Here is a 14,213-nt window from a genome sequence, read left to right as displayed (position 1 = left end):
AGAATAAGTGCCTTAAAATGTTCAACCTGTGTGTTTCTGTTGATACGCTCGAGAGCAAAGAGGCATTCTTTTAGTTTACCCTGTTCTGTTGAACAAAAAATAATTACAGCCAGCTTCACTTGAATTTACTAAAAGATTTCGATAGTTGTTAATTTAGGGACAGATTGGAAAAGAGAGGTGGGGGAGCAAAGGGACCGAGCGAGTGTGGTGAGCAAAAAGAAGAAAGAAAGGCAGACACTGTGGGAGAGAGAGAGAGAGAGAGAGAGAGACTTTTAGGCAGATAGAGAAGGAAAAGGAGAAGAAAGGAGAGATGTCCCCGAGGCAGAGCGAGTAAATGAGTCATTGGAGTGGATCTGCTATCAGGTCTATTCTAACAGCGCTACAAGTGAATGGATGCCTTAAAGGTTAGGCATAAAATGATTTCTCATTTTGCTGCGATATCCCCCAAGGTAGACATTAATGCTTTAGTTATGGACTTGACTGTAAAAGCTCCTGAGGTAACGCGCTGCTTGTCTTCCATAAATATCTCCGGCTATCTATATGCACATTGTGATTCCAATGAGGCCGCTTTTATGGTGAGGAGCGTATTTTTGTGCAAATAGTCAGTAAAGTTGATGTGATGCTGTGTGTCATTTCTACAGCCCAGGTAGTCACCCCGTCTGCAGGGCCAACTCCCCAGGTGCTGCAGATCACAGCTGAGACTCTAGTCCGCTCTGATCATCCTGACCCATTTCAGCGTGCACACACATGCATGGGCACACACACACACACACACATACACCGATGAACACTTGCAAGCCGCCATGCATTCATACAAAGTAAAGCAGAACACACACAAAACACTTACATATGTGCCGAGCTTTATTTCTGCTCTGTTGAGTCTGTTCGTGTCACAACTTTGCAGATGTTTTAGCCATGGGGACATGAACACTATTTGCACAAATTGTCTTCCCAGTCGTTTGGTTGGAACAGTGGGTTTTTGAAATGATAATGAATCTGTGGGCCAGGATCTCCCACATGGCACCATGTCTAGAGTGGAAACAGAAGAAATAGAATAAGGCAGCCCTGGAAAGCAGCAGAATAAGATTTTTTTTTTTCTTCTGTCAAATGTGAAAGTCAAATCCTGGCTGAACTAGATATCCTCTTTAAAGCGGTCTGTGTTTCTAAGAAGCGATAAAATGTTAAAAAAAAGAAGGAAGATGTGAATCTGAGATTATAGTTACATCAGCAGAGCACAGATGGTTCCCCATACAAGTGATTTAGAGTTTAAAGTCCTGCTGTATCAATCAATCTCTGGGATGCACAAGCAATAATAAAAAGATAGAAGTTGTTGGGTGGAGTGACTCAGAGACTCACAGTGACAAATACACAATCATATGACTTCAGGCTCACATGTTCATATAATCTCAGGTGTTGATTGCAGGTGTAATAAACGAATACACCCCCACGTGCAAAGGGGAGAGGCAGGTCAGACTCCACAGCAATATAAATACGCAGCCAGGATCATTGACTATTTAAACTCAGAGTGTAAACACAACAGTGGTGAATGCATGTCGAAGATGGTGAAGCCCGGGAGTGTACTGCTGCATCCTCTGGGCACGACAGCTGCCCCTGAGCAGGAGCTGCTGTGTATCTTTGGGACGGGGGACTTGGGGCGCTCTCTGGGCCAGCGTCTGCTCCAGTCTGGCTACAGGGTGGTGTACGGCAGCCGCAGACCACACAGCTGTGGCCCCTTGCCTCAGGGAGCTCAGGTACAACACATGGCATCACATAACACTTTTTAGTCTGCCAAAATGTACAAAAACAAGTGTGTGTATGCAGCTCAAACATATCTTAATGTCTTGATATGTGTGTGTCGAACAGGTGATGAGCCATGCAGCAGCGGCCCAATCAGCCGGCCTGATCTTTATTTGTGTTCACAGAGAACACTATGAATTCCTGGAGACAATAGCACCCCATCTTGAAGGAAAGGTGAATCAAGGTTTGATGTTAGAATCTGTAACAGTAAGGTTCACAAAATCCTTAGTTACTAGTGGAAAAAATCAGGAAGGTGCTAATTAAAAAGTAGTTCCTGTTGCTGAGATATAGTATAAGTTAAGAACTTACTGCTAGAGAGCTTACTAAACTAGAAGATATTTCTCATCTGTGAATCTTCATATTGACAATCAACTTGTTGCCCCAGGTAAAATCTGAATCAGGTGAGGCTAAACAATAATTAACCAGTAGGCTACTGCGTGATTACATATCAGTTACTATTTTTGTGCCCCTCCCTGCGTGAAGTAGTTTTAAATTGACTTGAAAGTGAGGTAATTATGGAGTAATAATGATGCTTAAATAATGATAACAACTCACAGGGAATGCTATATTTCATTTGAGAGGACACAAATATGTACACAGTATAATAAAGTAGCAATGATACGTTTTTGGTTAGGTGATACACATCAGTATGAAGTAAGTCAGTTGACTTTTGAGTAGTTCCACCAAAGAATGATAATTTTTTCTCAGACTGTTTCATTTGAATAATTTTTTAGAGGCATGAAGAGGTTCAAGTATGCAGTTTTTCACAAGAAACAAACAGTGAGTCAGAACCTATTTTGTGTAGTAGAAGTATGTTTTGCCTCTAAATCATCCTGAAAGATTATGTTGTGATCCCTTGGAGGAGTCCCGATCCTCCACGTTGGGAACCACTTGAAGTAAGTGATCAGTATGCAGATTCACAGATAGGAACTAACAATGTAGTTCTCAAATAATGCATCAATAGTCACAATATAATCCATTCAGAGTTAGCTGTTAATTTGTGTTTGTTAGCTATTAATTAATTCCCGTTTAATTCCAGATTTATTCTATACATATTCCTCAGCACCTGTTCTGAATTTTGTGTACCATATTGTAACAAACTCAGTGTAACTTTTCGATCATCATAAAATGAATAAACAGATTTTCCTGTAGCACAAGCTTTACATTGTTTTCATTTCAAACAGTTGTACTACTGCGTTCACTTCCCATTGTGATACCTGATATATCTTGAGGGCAGAATGAAGAGGTTAAAAACAAAGACTATAACTCAAGCAACAACTTATAATGATCAAAAAACACTTTATACACATATTGTATATACCCAGCCAATTTCAAGACAAAGAGCTTAATAGGCGAAAATAAAGAAAAGATTTAAATATTTCATCACTACAAAAAATAAAATCATGAAATTACACGTGGTGAACTGAAATAAAATAATAATATATACCTAAATAAAAATAAGATAAGCAAAAACAATGCAGATGAGGTATATCTGAACTGGAAAATAAAACAACATAAAAATATGAAGTGCTAAAGTTTTAGAAAATCAGATCAGAATCAGAGTTTGTAATTCCTGACAGTGGAACAGTATGTAATCCACTTTACTCTGTTACACAATAAAGTAGTGTGATTACAGTAACACCTTAGATTATAAAACATTATTGCTGACGCTGCATAATCAGCTTTTTTTTCTTCTTTTTTTTGTTATCAGTTCTATTCATACCTTTATCATAATCTCTGAATAACTCAACATTCACCCTTAATTGTAAGAGGAATATGTATGAGACAAGATAAGAGTTAATTGAATTGATTGAACTCCTTTGTTTCTTTTGTTTCCTGCACCCTGTTGATGCCGATGGGCTGATCACAAGGTCCTGGTGGACCTCAGTAACAACCTGAAGAAGGACATGTACCCAGAAGCCAATGCTGCCTACCTGCAGAGGTAACACACTCGAGTGAATGCGAAGAGAAGAAATAAAGGATGTCACATTCATAAATATACTGTGCATGTAAAATGCTTCCATCCTCATAAATGTAATGTTTTATTCTTGCCATGATCTTAAAAAAAATAGAGCTAACTTTTCTGCAAACAAATCTATGTTTAATGTCAACAATCATTTTGCAACAGTGGGTGCCACCTTTTTTTTTTTTTCAAAATGCTGTCTGTCTTTTTTGGGAAAGTGCTCCTAAAAACCACTTAGAGCATGAGACATCAAAACCCTCAACTGAATCCAAAAGAAATGAAAAAAAATTGCGGGGTTGCAGCTCCCTTGGCAGGACGGCCTGCTGTGTGTCTATTCATTTGAAGTGGAAACATTGATTCTCACCATTTTGAGGCCCATCCTTCCCTGTTTCTGTATGTGTAGATAGAAAACAACTAAAGTCCTAAAGTGCTGTGTGTTCCTCAGACTGGTTCCCGGTGCTGCTGTGGTGAAAGGCCTTAACACGCTGTCTGCCTGGGCCCTGCAGAATGGACTTCTGGCAGGAAAACAGGTGAGAGAGGAGAGGATGTGAGGAATGTGTTAAAAGATGTCAGTGGGATCAGGGCGAAACAGAGCCGGGAAGCTTCCGAGCCTTAAGGAAGGCTTTGGTTGACTGGAGTACAGATACAAAGACAGAGCAGTAGGGGGGATTATCAACTTGATCTTTTCATGATGAGACATGTTTGACTTCAAACCCCGGCAACAATAACTGCTCTCAACATTTCCTGGAGTACAGCGGGATAAGTGGCTCTCAGTTAATAATAGGAGATGAATGCTTCAACTGTACACCGACGCAACATTTAGGAAGGGAATTTGATTTCATTTGCATTGATGCAGATGATTGATTTAGCCGTCTTTCCATAACAATGCACTAGAAAACGAGGACAGCGCTTGTATAAACACACCAACAAACAAACAAACAAACACACTTAATGATGTTACAAAGTAGATAGACCACTGTTTATTGCAGCTTCCGCTTCACAGCTACAAAGAGAAACACAAACATGCTGGAACCTCTGGAGACCAAACCTGAATCTGCCTCGAATCCTCTTCAACACAAACACCCCCCCTAACCCCACATACACACACACACACACACGCACACACGCACACACACGCACGCACACACACACACACACACACACACACACAGATACCACTGCAGTGCTCTATTTTCTTTGAAAACAGGTAGCTGTGAGAGAACAGGAGTGTTTGAATGTGTGTCTTTAGCAGTGCATGTGTAGGTACAGTATATATCCACATGCACATGCTTGTAAGTGTGTGCTACTCATCGGCCAGCAATTTCATTAGATCCACAGCGGGGCTGTGGCTCTGTCACATTTACATTCAGATGGAGATTTAGTCTGTCGGCCGTCCCCTGCTGTTACTGGTGCAGTAATGTAGGGAGACATGGCTGGCTGCCCGGTCCACTTATACACACACCTGGGGGAAAAACTGCTCAATCCCACTGACTCCACTATACGCCTGTCAAACTGCTCTCTCTCTCTCTCTCTCTCTCTCTCTCTCTCTAGCGCTCTCTATCTCTCTCCCTTTGTAGAATTCGTTTTTTCCCCCTTTTACAAACAACTTAATCGTCTTATCACAGAGCTGTGAGTGTGGTAATAACCTTCAGCATGGTGAAGCTCTAGAAATAGGATTACATATCGAGCAGCGTATGTATATATAGCATGCATGTGTCTTTGCATAGTCACACACTTCCAGGGGCTTCATCTCAAATTTACTGAAACAGCACGGTGGAGATCAACAATAGAAGGGTAATTCTGTAGACAGACGCTGTAGGTGTACGCGGTGCAGTCATGCGCTATTTATTCCAAACAGGGCCTGGTGAGTCATCTAACAATAATCTTAGAGTAATTATTAGCAACTGAAAAACAAAAGCTGAGCAGAATGCGGCAAGAGGAAAACATTTCTATTTTTATTGTTATTGTTTCTGAGTCGTTTTTTGAAGAAAAGATGCACTTGGTTTTTGGAATTACTGACTGATAGACGATATAATTGCAGATAAAGATATAATAACTTGCACATGTTGAAACTTTTCTGATTTTTTGAAAATAGTGCTCGTCAGGTAACTAAAGCTGAACTGAACTGAAGTATTCATCTACATTAAGTTATAGGCCCTTTTCACAGCAGCCATTTAGACATGTCATTGCAATGTAAATACAGGTGTAATTAATAACATTAATTATGGCCCTGGTATTGTGCATGCTGGCTGACTGAAATGGCTGTGACACTAAACACAACAGGACCATAATTAATTTGATCACTTACACCTGCGTTTATCCTGCAATGACATGTCAACATGGCTGCAGTGAAAAGGGCCTATTAGGACCTGGGCAACATGTCCCTTCATTACAATGAACATGGGCACTAGTTTATTTTGAGTCAATCCCTCGTAAACCATCCTGCTGCCCTAAATACTCACTGGCGCACCAAATATGTGGTTGGAAATACAGTAGTTCAGAACAAATACACAGTTGACTCTTGTTTGAAAATGTATTATATTCCTTTTTAAGGAAATTGTTTAGCCTTTTTTTAAAAAAATGAAAGTATGTATTTGTCACCACCTTTAAAGATTGAAAGATTCTTCAGCGGGAATCAACGGGCTTGGGCCGAAGTTGGAAAGTAATGAGAGATGGACCGTTGGTTATTTTATGGTATTTGTTGACAATTCAATCAGGAGAGACTCGCATGAATTGAATGGTGATTTATTACAAAGTGCACAAATTTATGAATAGTAACAATCTTTGGCGATTTAGACCCAATGTGACATAATAAGGGGGAAGTGATGCCGTAGTTGGATTTAGGATTATTCCCCCCGGGTCTAGACACTGCTGATGGTGGTAGTGAAGATTGACGCAGATCCGATGAATGAAGTGGAGCAGGATTGCTCTGATGTGATGAATCTGGAGGTGATGGGGTGGTGGAGGGTCGCATCAGTTTGTGCCGAATACTGACACTGAAAACAGCATAGAGGAGAATGTTTTTTAAACTTTTGACAGCAACAATGTGATTGGTTTAGGGAGATATGGCAAGATCTGATTGGTCACGGAAAAGAGAGACGCCCATGAGAGAGAGACCCAGAATGAATGAGAATGAATGAGATTGCACCTCTAGTCTTCCTGACTGAATTTACACATAAGCTTCATTAAAAAAATATTGGACATCACCACCCATGGCTCTACTGCAACCCATTTTAAAAATAACCAACACCTCCATGCTCCAGGTGTTCCTGTGTGGGAACAGTGCAGAAGCAAAGCAGGCAGTAGCAGAGATGTCCACCAAGCTGGGCCTCACTGTTCTGGATAAAGGGTCTCTATCAGCAGCCAGAGAGCTGGAGGACTTCCCCCTGCGGCTGTTCCCAGAGTGGAGGCTGGCGCTTTGTGTGGCTTTCGGCCTCTCCGCCTTCTTCTTCTTCTACCTGCTCATCAGGGACGTCATCTACGCGTATGTTGAACAGGGGAAAGACATCTCCTTCAGAATCACGGTGGCCCTGGGCAACAAGGTAAAGATTTGCCTCCCCCCCTCTGGTTAAGTGTCCTGTGGATGGTCTATCTATTACTTTAAAGGATGTGTTCTGTGTTTATCCCCCATCTTTCAGGTGTTTCCAATTGTGTCTCTCATCATGTTGTCTCTGTGTTACCTGCCTGGTGTCATAGCTGCCTTCCTTCAGCTCTACAGAGGGACCAAGTACAGGTCAGACATCAAACCAGGACATAAAGTACCTGTGCAATTTGTTGTAAAAGCTGTATCATTTTTGGAGGCCTATAGCTCACTTTTGCATGTTCCAGGCGCTTCCCTGATTGGCTGGACCGCTGGATGCTATGCAGGAAGCAGATGGGTCTGATTGCACTCGGCTTCGCTTTTCTCCATTCCATCTATACGTTCGTCACTCCTACTCGCTATTCCGTTAGACACAAACTCATCTCGCTTGTGGTGGATGAGGTAGAGCACAGCATGCTGGTTCAAACATTGCAGTGTTTCTACAATCCTATATGACATAAAAGCTAACCACACTTACAATACTGTCTCTCTCTGTCTCCCTTAGATGAAGAAAAATAAAACTACCCCATTTTACTTTGATAACACAGAGGCATGGGGCCAAGACTCCTTCTATGTGCTGGGAATCCTGGGCTTCTTTCTTTATGTCCTGCTAGGACTAACATCCCTGCCCTCTGTGGGAGGCTCTCTCAGCTGGAGAGAGTTCAACTTCATTCAGGTCAGAGCACAGCTGGAAGTGTACAGTCCTTTATGTGTATATGTTAGAGTGTGGGTGTGCATGCTTGTGTTCACCTTAACGCCTACAGACGTTATCAGTCATGTGCTTACTATCAGTAAAAAACGTCTTTTAGGGCCGAGATAATCTATATTTGGGGTTTTCCGAATCTTCATTAGAGTTATTAAAGTGTTGTAAAAGCAATATGTCACTGGCAGTCATATCCCCGGAGCCTAGTTAACTAACTGCCTGACAAAGGCACACAGAGTGAAAGCCTGGCTGACTTTAGCCCAGGATCTTAAATGTTAAGTTATTCATTAAATAGAATTATGATACCTGGTATAATCGTCAGGGAGGAGATTTGTTAATACAGGTCACAGGTCCATTTGTGTAAAGGTCAGGTCCATAGGTAGACCTCAGATAGGGAATGAGACTCCTCAGAGATAGAGGTCTAGGTCAAGATAATCATCATGATCTGGTGAGAAGAGTTGTGAAAAACATATTATAACTGGTATCAATTTACATAAACTGATTTTTTTTCAGGGGTTGTAAACAGAGCAATGTAATTTATTGAATGTTAATGCTCACAGCAGAAGGATTTGCTATCCTAAAAGGGTTAAACAAGATCCCTGATTATCATCATAAGGGCAATAAGGGCACCGTTCATTACTGCACTACTTTAATATGAATGTTTCCTTATTGTGCTGTTTACTTTAAGTCACTGTGGATGAGAATATCAGCAGCCAAATGCTAAAAATGAAAATGAAAGCACATTATCCAAGTAATTAACAATAACTAAGCCTCAAAGGCCACTGGTGCTACAAAAGCAATTACTCTGGAACGGCTGTGAAACAATTTGTATTTTTAGTTTATTGTAACACTGGTGGATTCCACACAATTCATCAGAAAAATACCACAGAAAAGTTCAGTATGTGACAGGGTTTCTATTCATAAAATCAGTTGTACAATAGCTTTAATCTATCCAAAACACAATTTTTTTTATTGGAAAATAGAAAGATAGATATTTTTTTATCAAGCAATATGTCTTATTTGTATATAAAACTCTTAAAGGAATAGTGTAATGTTTTGGGCAAAGTGCTTATTTGCTTTCTTGCAGAGAGATGAGAAGATTGATACCACACTCCAGGGCAAACAGAGAAATGTTCTTCTCCTCCCCACTGATTGCTTGCTGATTGGGCTCACCCGTGCCTAGTTCAGAGTCAACAAGGCACAGGTGAGCCTGTGGCTGCTCTCAGAACTCATTAGGATGTAGGCAGACATGATGCAGTTTCTAACACATAAAAGACTGACAACCGAAGAAAACAGCTAACTTGGCTCTGTACAACGGTCACAAAATCCTCCCACCAGCTCCTCTGAAGATCAAGTTTTGCAAGCACTTGTCATTATGAAAACCGGAATGTAAAAACAACACATTGTGTCTTTAGGGGGGGTTATGTGCCGGACTATTGGCTGAGTGTGGTAATGTAACGTATGAATTAGTGAGCTTTAGAGGTGCTGGTAGGTGGATTTTATTAGCTTCGAACATTACGGACTAGCTCCTTCTGCCTGTTTCCTTTGTGCTAATCCAAATATATATTTACCATAAAGACACGAGAGTGGTATCGATCTTGTCGTCCAACTCTCGTCAAGAAAGTGAATAAACGAAATTTCGTAAAATATCTCAATACCATTTTAACATTTCCATTTTATGTGTTTTTTTTTTTTTTTTCAGTCTAAGCTGGGCCACCTGACCCTGATCATATGCACGACTCATGGCTACCTTTACGGCTGGAACAAATTTCTTCGTCCTTCTACCTACAAATGGTACACTCCTCCTGGCTACATGCTCTGTCTGATTGTGCCCTCTGTGGTGCTGGTGCTCAAGGCGCTGGTCCTCCTCCCCTGCGTGGATCGAAGCCTAACCCGCATTCGACAAGGCTGGGAGAGGACCCAGCCAAGCGAGGGGGAGATTGGTAAGGTCACCAACCTGTGAACTCTGACCTCTGAAGTCGTCTGGGTTTCTGATTATTGAGAGTTTCATTCAGTCATTATTTTGAGGGGGAGAAAAAAATCTAAAAACTGTACATAACTATACATTTTAAATAGTATTAAAAATACTGATGATCATAAAGGGAAACATGTTTGTATTTTGTAAATACATGCAAAGGATGTTCTGAATTTGCAAAAAAAAACATAAGTTATTAATTTTCTAAAAATGTACTCTTTGGAAAAAATAAATCTATTTATATTGAGGTTGGTATGTAGAATACTAAAGAAAAAAAAAAACATATCCAAAGATAATTTTGTCCTTGCTCAGTTGGTGTGTGATTGTGTCCTTTGAGCAGTCGGCACTGCTTACTCTCAATTGTGCAATAGCCAAACAAAACAAAAAAGTATAGTTTATTTCAGCCAAATGGACAGGTCTCTGTGGATATAAATGCTTTTAATGTCTATTTCCTTTGAGCTTTGGGGAAAAAAAATAAATGATTTCATGTTTGTGCTGTATCTTTTTCACAGAATGTGGAGAAAAATAGATAGATATCCCCCGCTGACCCATTGTTTTGATAAACATAGGCAACAGTTTCCACTTCCCTCCCTCCTCCTCTCCCTTCAAGTTGTGCGATTGTATCCCTGAGGTTGCTCTCTTTTCAGGATGTTATTGATCTGCCTATTTTCTAACACAAATACCTCGCTAGCCAAACCTGCCTGCCTCTTAAGGGCATGCAAACGTGCACACTAACACACTATGCTCGCAGATGCACATTCACAAGGAGAGTAAGGTTAAGCTAATTATATTACCCCATGCAGAGTCAACACACACACGCACAGATGTACACGTACAAGTGCCAACACCACAGTGAATAAGAGATTTGGAAACCAAAAGCAGGCTCTGGAGGAAGAACGGGTCTTTTATAGATCTAACACAGGGCAGCAGAGGGCTCAAGCAGGTAGATAATCAGACCGTGTAGCAGAGCAGAATGCAGGCCGTATAACGAAGACAGTTTGGCGAAGACAGGTGACTCGATGAGGTGATGAGCCGAGGTGGCAAAGTCAATAGTAACGGCTGGTAGGGCAGAATGCCAGGTGTGGAACAACAAGATATGTTAGTATGTACAACACTAATCAGATGATCCAAAGTCAGAGGAGGGAAGAGAGGAGGATGGAGCAGCTGTCGCCATGACAGACTCTGGTGTTACGAGAGAAATATGCAGCGCCTTCTTTGCCCAAAGCAGAACATTTAGTCAGAGGCATCCTGTTATCTAGCATCTAACAGCATTATCTGCACACACAATCTGCAATTCCTTACATCCTCTCACATTGTATTATTCTCCTATTACCAAAGAACTGCTGTTGATTTTAGCCTATTTCCTGCTGTTGGGGTATGTGTGTGTGTGTCTATATAAATGAGATTGCCCTGGGAAAGAATTAAGATGTAGCAACGTACAAAAAAAGCTGTGAAAAATGCTAGCTTTCTACTCGTGTTTAATTTCACACACCCTGAAACCCATAATACGATTCTGTGTGTCCAGCCATGAAGGCTCACATTCTATATGGGCAAAAATAAACAGCTGACGGTAAAGACACATATCATTGACCGCATTTAATGAAGAGTTCCCCCAGGATTCATCTGTGTAATGTGCACTTAGAAGGTATATAATAAAATGACATACTGCACTGTGCCATGCCCAAAGTTTGGACTTTGCTTTGTAACAACATGATCTTGACATCAAATTACATGTCTTGTGTAAGTGCTGTAAAGTTGTAAGATAATATGTTAAAAAAAAACACAAAAAACAATTAATGAATCAAGATGTGTATTAGTCGCGCCCAAGTCTTTTGCTTAGTTGTACGAAATTTCATACATTATCTCTTATGCAGGTTATAGAAGTAAGATTTGAATGTTGATTACTATGTAACATTACATTAGTGTAATACTTTTTTCTGTCAAGCAAAGCTGATAACTTATCTCAGTAGAAGCTTAATCGATTTTGTTTTGTCTCGATGTTTTGTCTTGTCTCAGTAGTGTTTTTGTTCAGAGAAATCCAATATGCAGATTAAAATGTCCACAAGAAAGTACCTTGCAAACGGTTTACTTGTGAACAGTCATAAAAACCTAAATACACTGTTTTGAAAGGAAGAATTGTAACCCTAACACACTGAAAGTCATAGTGTTAGAAGTTGTTGAAAAGGACATCAGAGGAGGCTATACCGCATTAAAAGACTACTCCGATGAGAGACCTTTTGGATTGTGCAGCTAAAAGCAACAAAATACCCGGCCTCAATGATGAGATAGACTTTTCTCCTTTTTTTGTGAATTGTCACTTCAGGAATAAGATACAAAATGTGTTTCAATATATTGAACCATTGAAAGTAAAGGTGATTTGTAGATAATATGGGTTTGTGGCCATGAACAGAAATATTTATGAAATATCACTTCAGGAACAATAGACAATTGTATTTTAATATATTGAACTATTGAAGGGTAAGGTCACTTTGTAGTCAATATGTGTTTGTAGGCATAGAAAAATGTGGATCAGACTATAGTTATAGATTGAGGAATTCATCATGTGTAGACCTACATAAAAAAGTATTAGGTCCACTTTGGCTTAGTAGTCACGTTGGTCATTTTAAACAATTATTGCCATGTAAAATAAAGGCATTTTAATTTTGTTCAAACACTACAGTGTGCCTTGGATTATTTTTGAGGGAGACTTGCATTTTGTACTTTTTTGAGACCGTATTCCACCAATGCAATGAGCCCTTCACAAGACTGAATGAGCCCAGCACACCTGAAGGATCCAAAGAGCACTTGTATGTGGTTACCACAAAGACCCAGCAGCACTTCTCCTCCATTGTCTTCAAGAAAGTTTTTACACTGAAAAAACACTGTTTCACAAAATCTATTTAATGCACTGTTGAATGTTTCTTTTGAATTAATTTCCATTATTTCTTCTGTGAACTCTGAATTGTGAGCTCTCCAGGTTCAAAGAAAAACTGAGTCTTGTTACGTGGAATAGATTAAATAAAAGTCTTTACCCATATGGTAAATCTTTTTTCATACAGATCAGAAAGCCGGACTCTGTAACGCCTCAGGATTGCATTTAACACTGTATAACTCAGCACAGCATGGGGCACATGCACCGTGGCCCAGGACATCGAGGGGGCAAATGGCATCCCAAGCGACAGTGTTCCTCATTGTCTGGGTGAATTAAACTTTTACAATGTGCCCAAACTCTCAACCTCTCAGCCTGTTGAGGTAGTAGTTGCCCTCCATTACATCAGCGAGCAGCTACCGTACCACAGGGGGCTTTTTCTGAGTTCTCACGCAACACATAATGCTTAATTGATTCAGCAGGAATGTCAAAAGAGAGGCGTTTAAGGTGAGTAGTGTTACTGCTACAGCTCCTATCGTGCAGCCTAATTTATGGTGGAAGTCCCTTGACGTTTGCAAGCTGCCTGAAGCATCACTGGTGCCATATAGTGTGAGCAAATGCTGCAATTCATTCAGAGAGGAAAATGTGGTCAAGGAAATAAAGAAAGACTGGTTCATCTTGCCAATGAATCGAACAATAATCCATCACACACCTTGATGACAGTAAAAGTTGATGACATAAAGCACTGCCCGGTTTATCAAACCTGCAGGCTTGGTGTGTAGTTCCTTGTTTCTTGTTCCAAACGTCACAGCAACATGCAGTGAGAAAACACAGATCAACAAGATCAGCAAACAACACAAAGCCATGTCTACAAGGGCGTCTTCAAACTGCCTAAATGAGGAACCGGCATCTTTGACAGCAACGATGAATCATTTGAAACATTTTCAATAATACACCGGTCTCTCAAAGAGCTCACAGTTGTTATACTTTGATGTATTATTTAGATTTTATTTCCCGTCTTTATTGTCGCTAAGTACGGCAGTCATTCAGTTACAGAAGTTACTGAGGTTTCTGGTCTTGCTTGTCTATAGTACAAGTAATACTGAGCATTCTTGACTGAGACCATTTATTATTATATTATTGATTTATAAAACAGGCTTAGGAGAAAGAACTGAAATGAGGTGGAGTCATAAATTGTTGGGTGAAAAAGCCACAAAATGAAGAGGAATATAATCACAAGCCACCACTCTTAAGATCCAGGCATTGAACTTCCCCAGTCACATTGGTTCTGATTCAACCATTAAATCATGAAGCAAAAACACTGGA

At 40.3% G+C, this 14,213-nt stretch overlaps 1 protein-coding gene across 1 annotated transcript; it reads left to right on the top strand.

Annotated features, from left to right (window-relative positions):
• The first annotated feature begins 1,550 nt into the window (after positions 1 to 1,550).
• LOC119497296 (metalloreductase STEAP4-like) lies at positions 1,551 to 10,040 on the top strand. The gene is made up of 9 exons (XM_037785310.1): positions 1,551 to 1,751; positions 1,864 to 1,971; positions 3,669 to 3,739; positions 4,206 to 4,290; positions 7,024 to 7,302; positions 7,399 to 7,493; positions 7,589 to 7,742; positions 7,846 to 8,016; positions 9,746 to 10,040. Exons 1-9 carry the CDS (start codon positions 1,551 to 1,553, stop codon positions 10,004 to 10,006), a joined length of 1,425 nt encoding a protein of 474 aa, XP_037641238.1. The 3' UTR covers positions 10,007 to 10,040.
• Positions 10,041 to 14,213: the final 4,173 nt, after the last annotated feature.

Source organism: Sebastes umbrosus, chromosome 11, assembly GCF_015220745.1.
Source record: "Sebastes umbrosus isolate fSebUmb1 chromosome 11, fSebUmb1.pri, whole genome shotgun sequence".
Lineage (NCBI taxonomy): Eukaryota > Metazoa > Chordata > Actinopteri > Perciformes > Sebastidae > Sebastes > Sebastes umbrosus.
Note: the sequence above shows the minus strand (reverse complement) of the source record. Positions and strands in the feature narration are given on the sequence as shown.

Excerpts from the sequence above, each read along its gene's own strand:
- LOC119497296 (XM_037785310.1), top strand. The coding sequence starts at position 1,551 with ATGTCGAAGATGGTGAAGCCCGGGAGTGTACTGCTGCATCCTCTGGGC. Across the intron at positions 4,291-7,023 it reads GACTTCTGGCAGGAAAACAG|GTGTTCCTGTGTGGGAACAG; the intron begins GTGAGAGAGGAG and ends TCCATGCTCCAG. Across the intron at positions 7,303-7,398 it reads CGGTGGCCCTGGGCAACAAG|GTGTTTCCAATTGTGTCTCT; the intron begins GTAAAGATTTGC and ends CCCATCTTTCAG.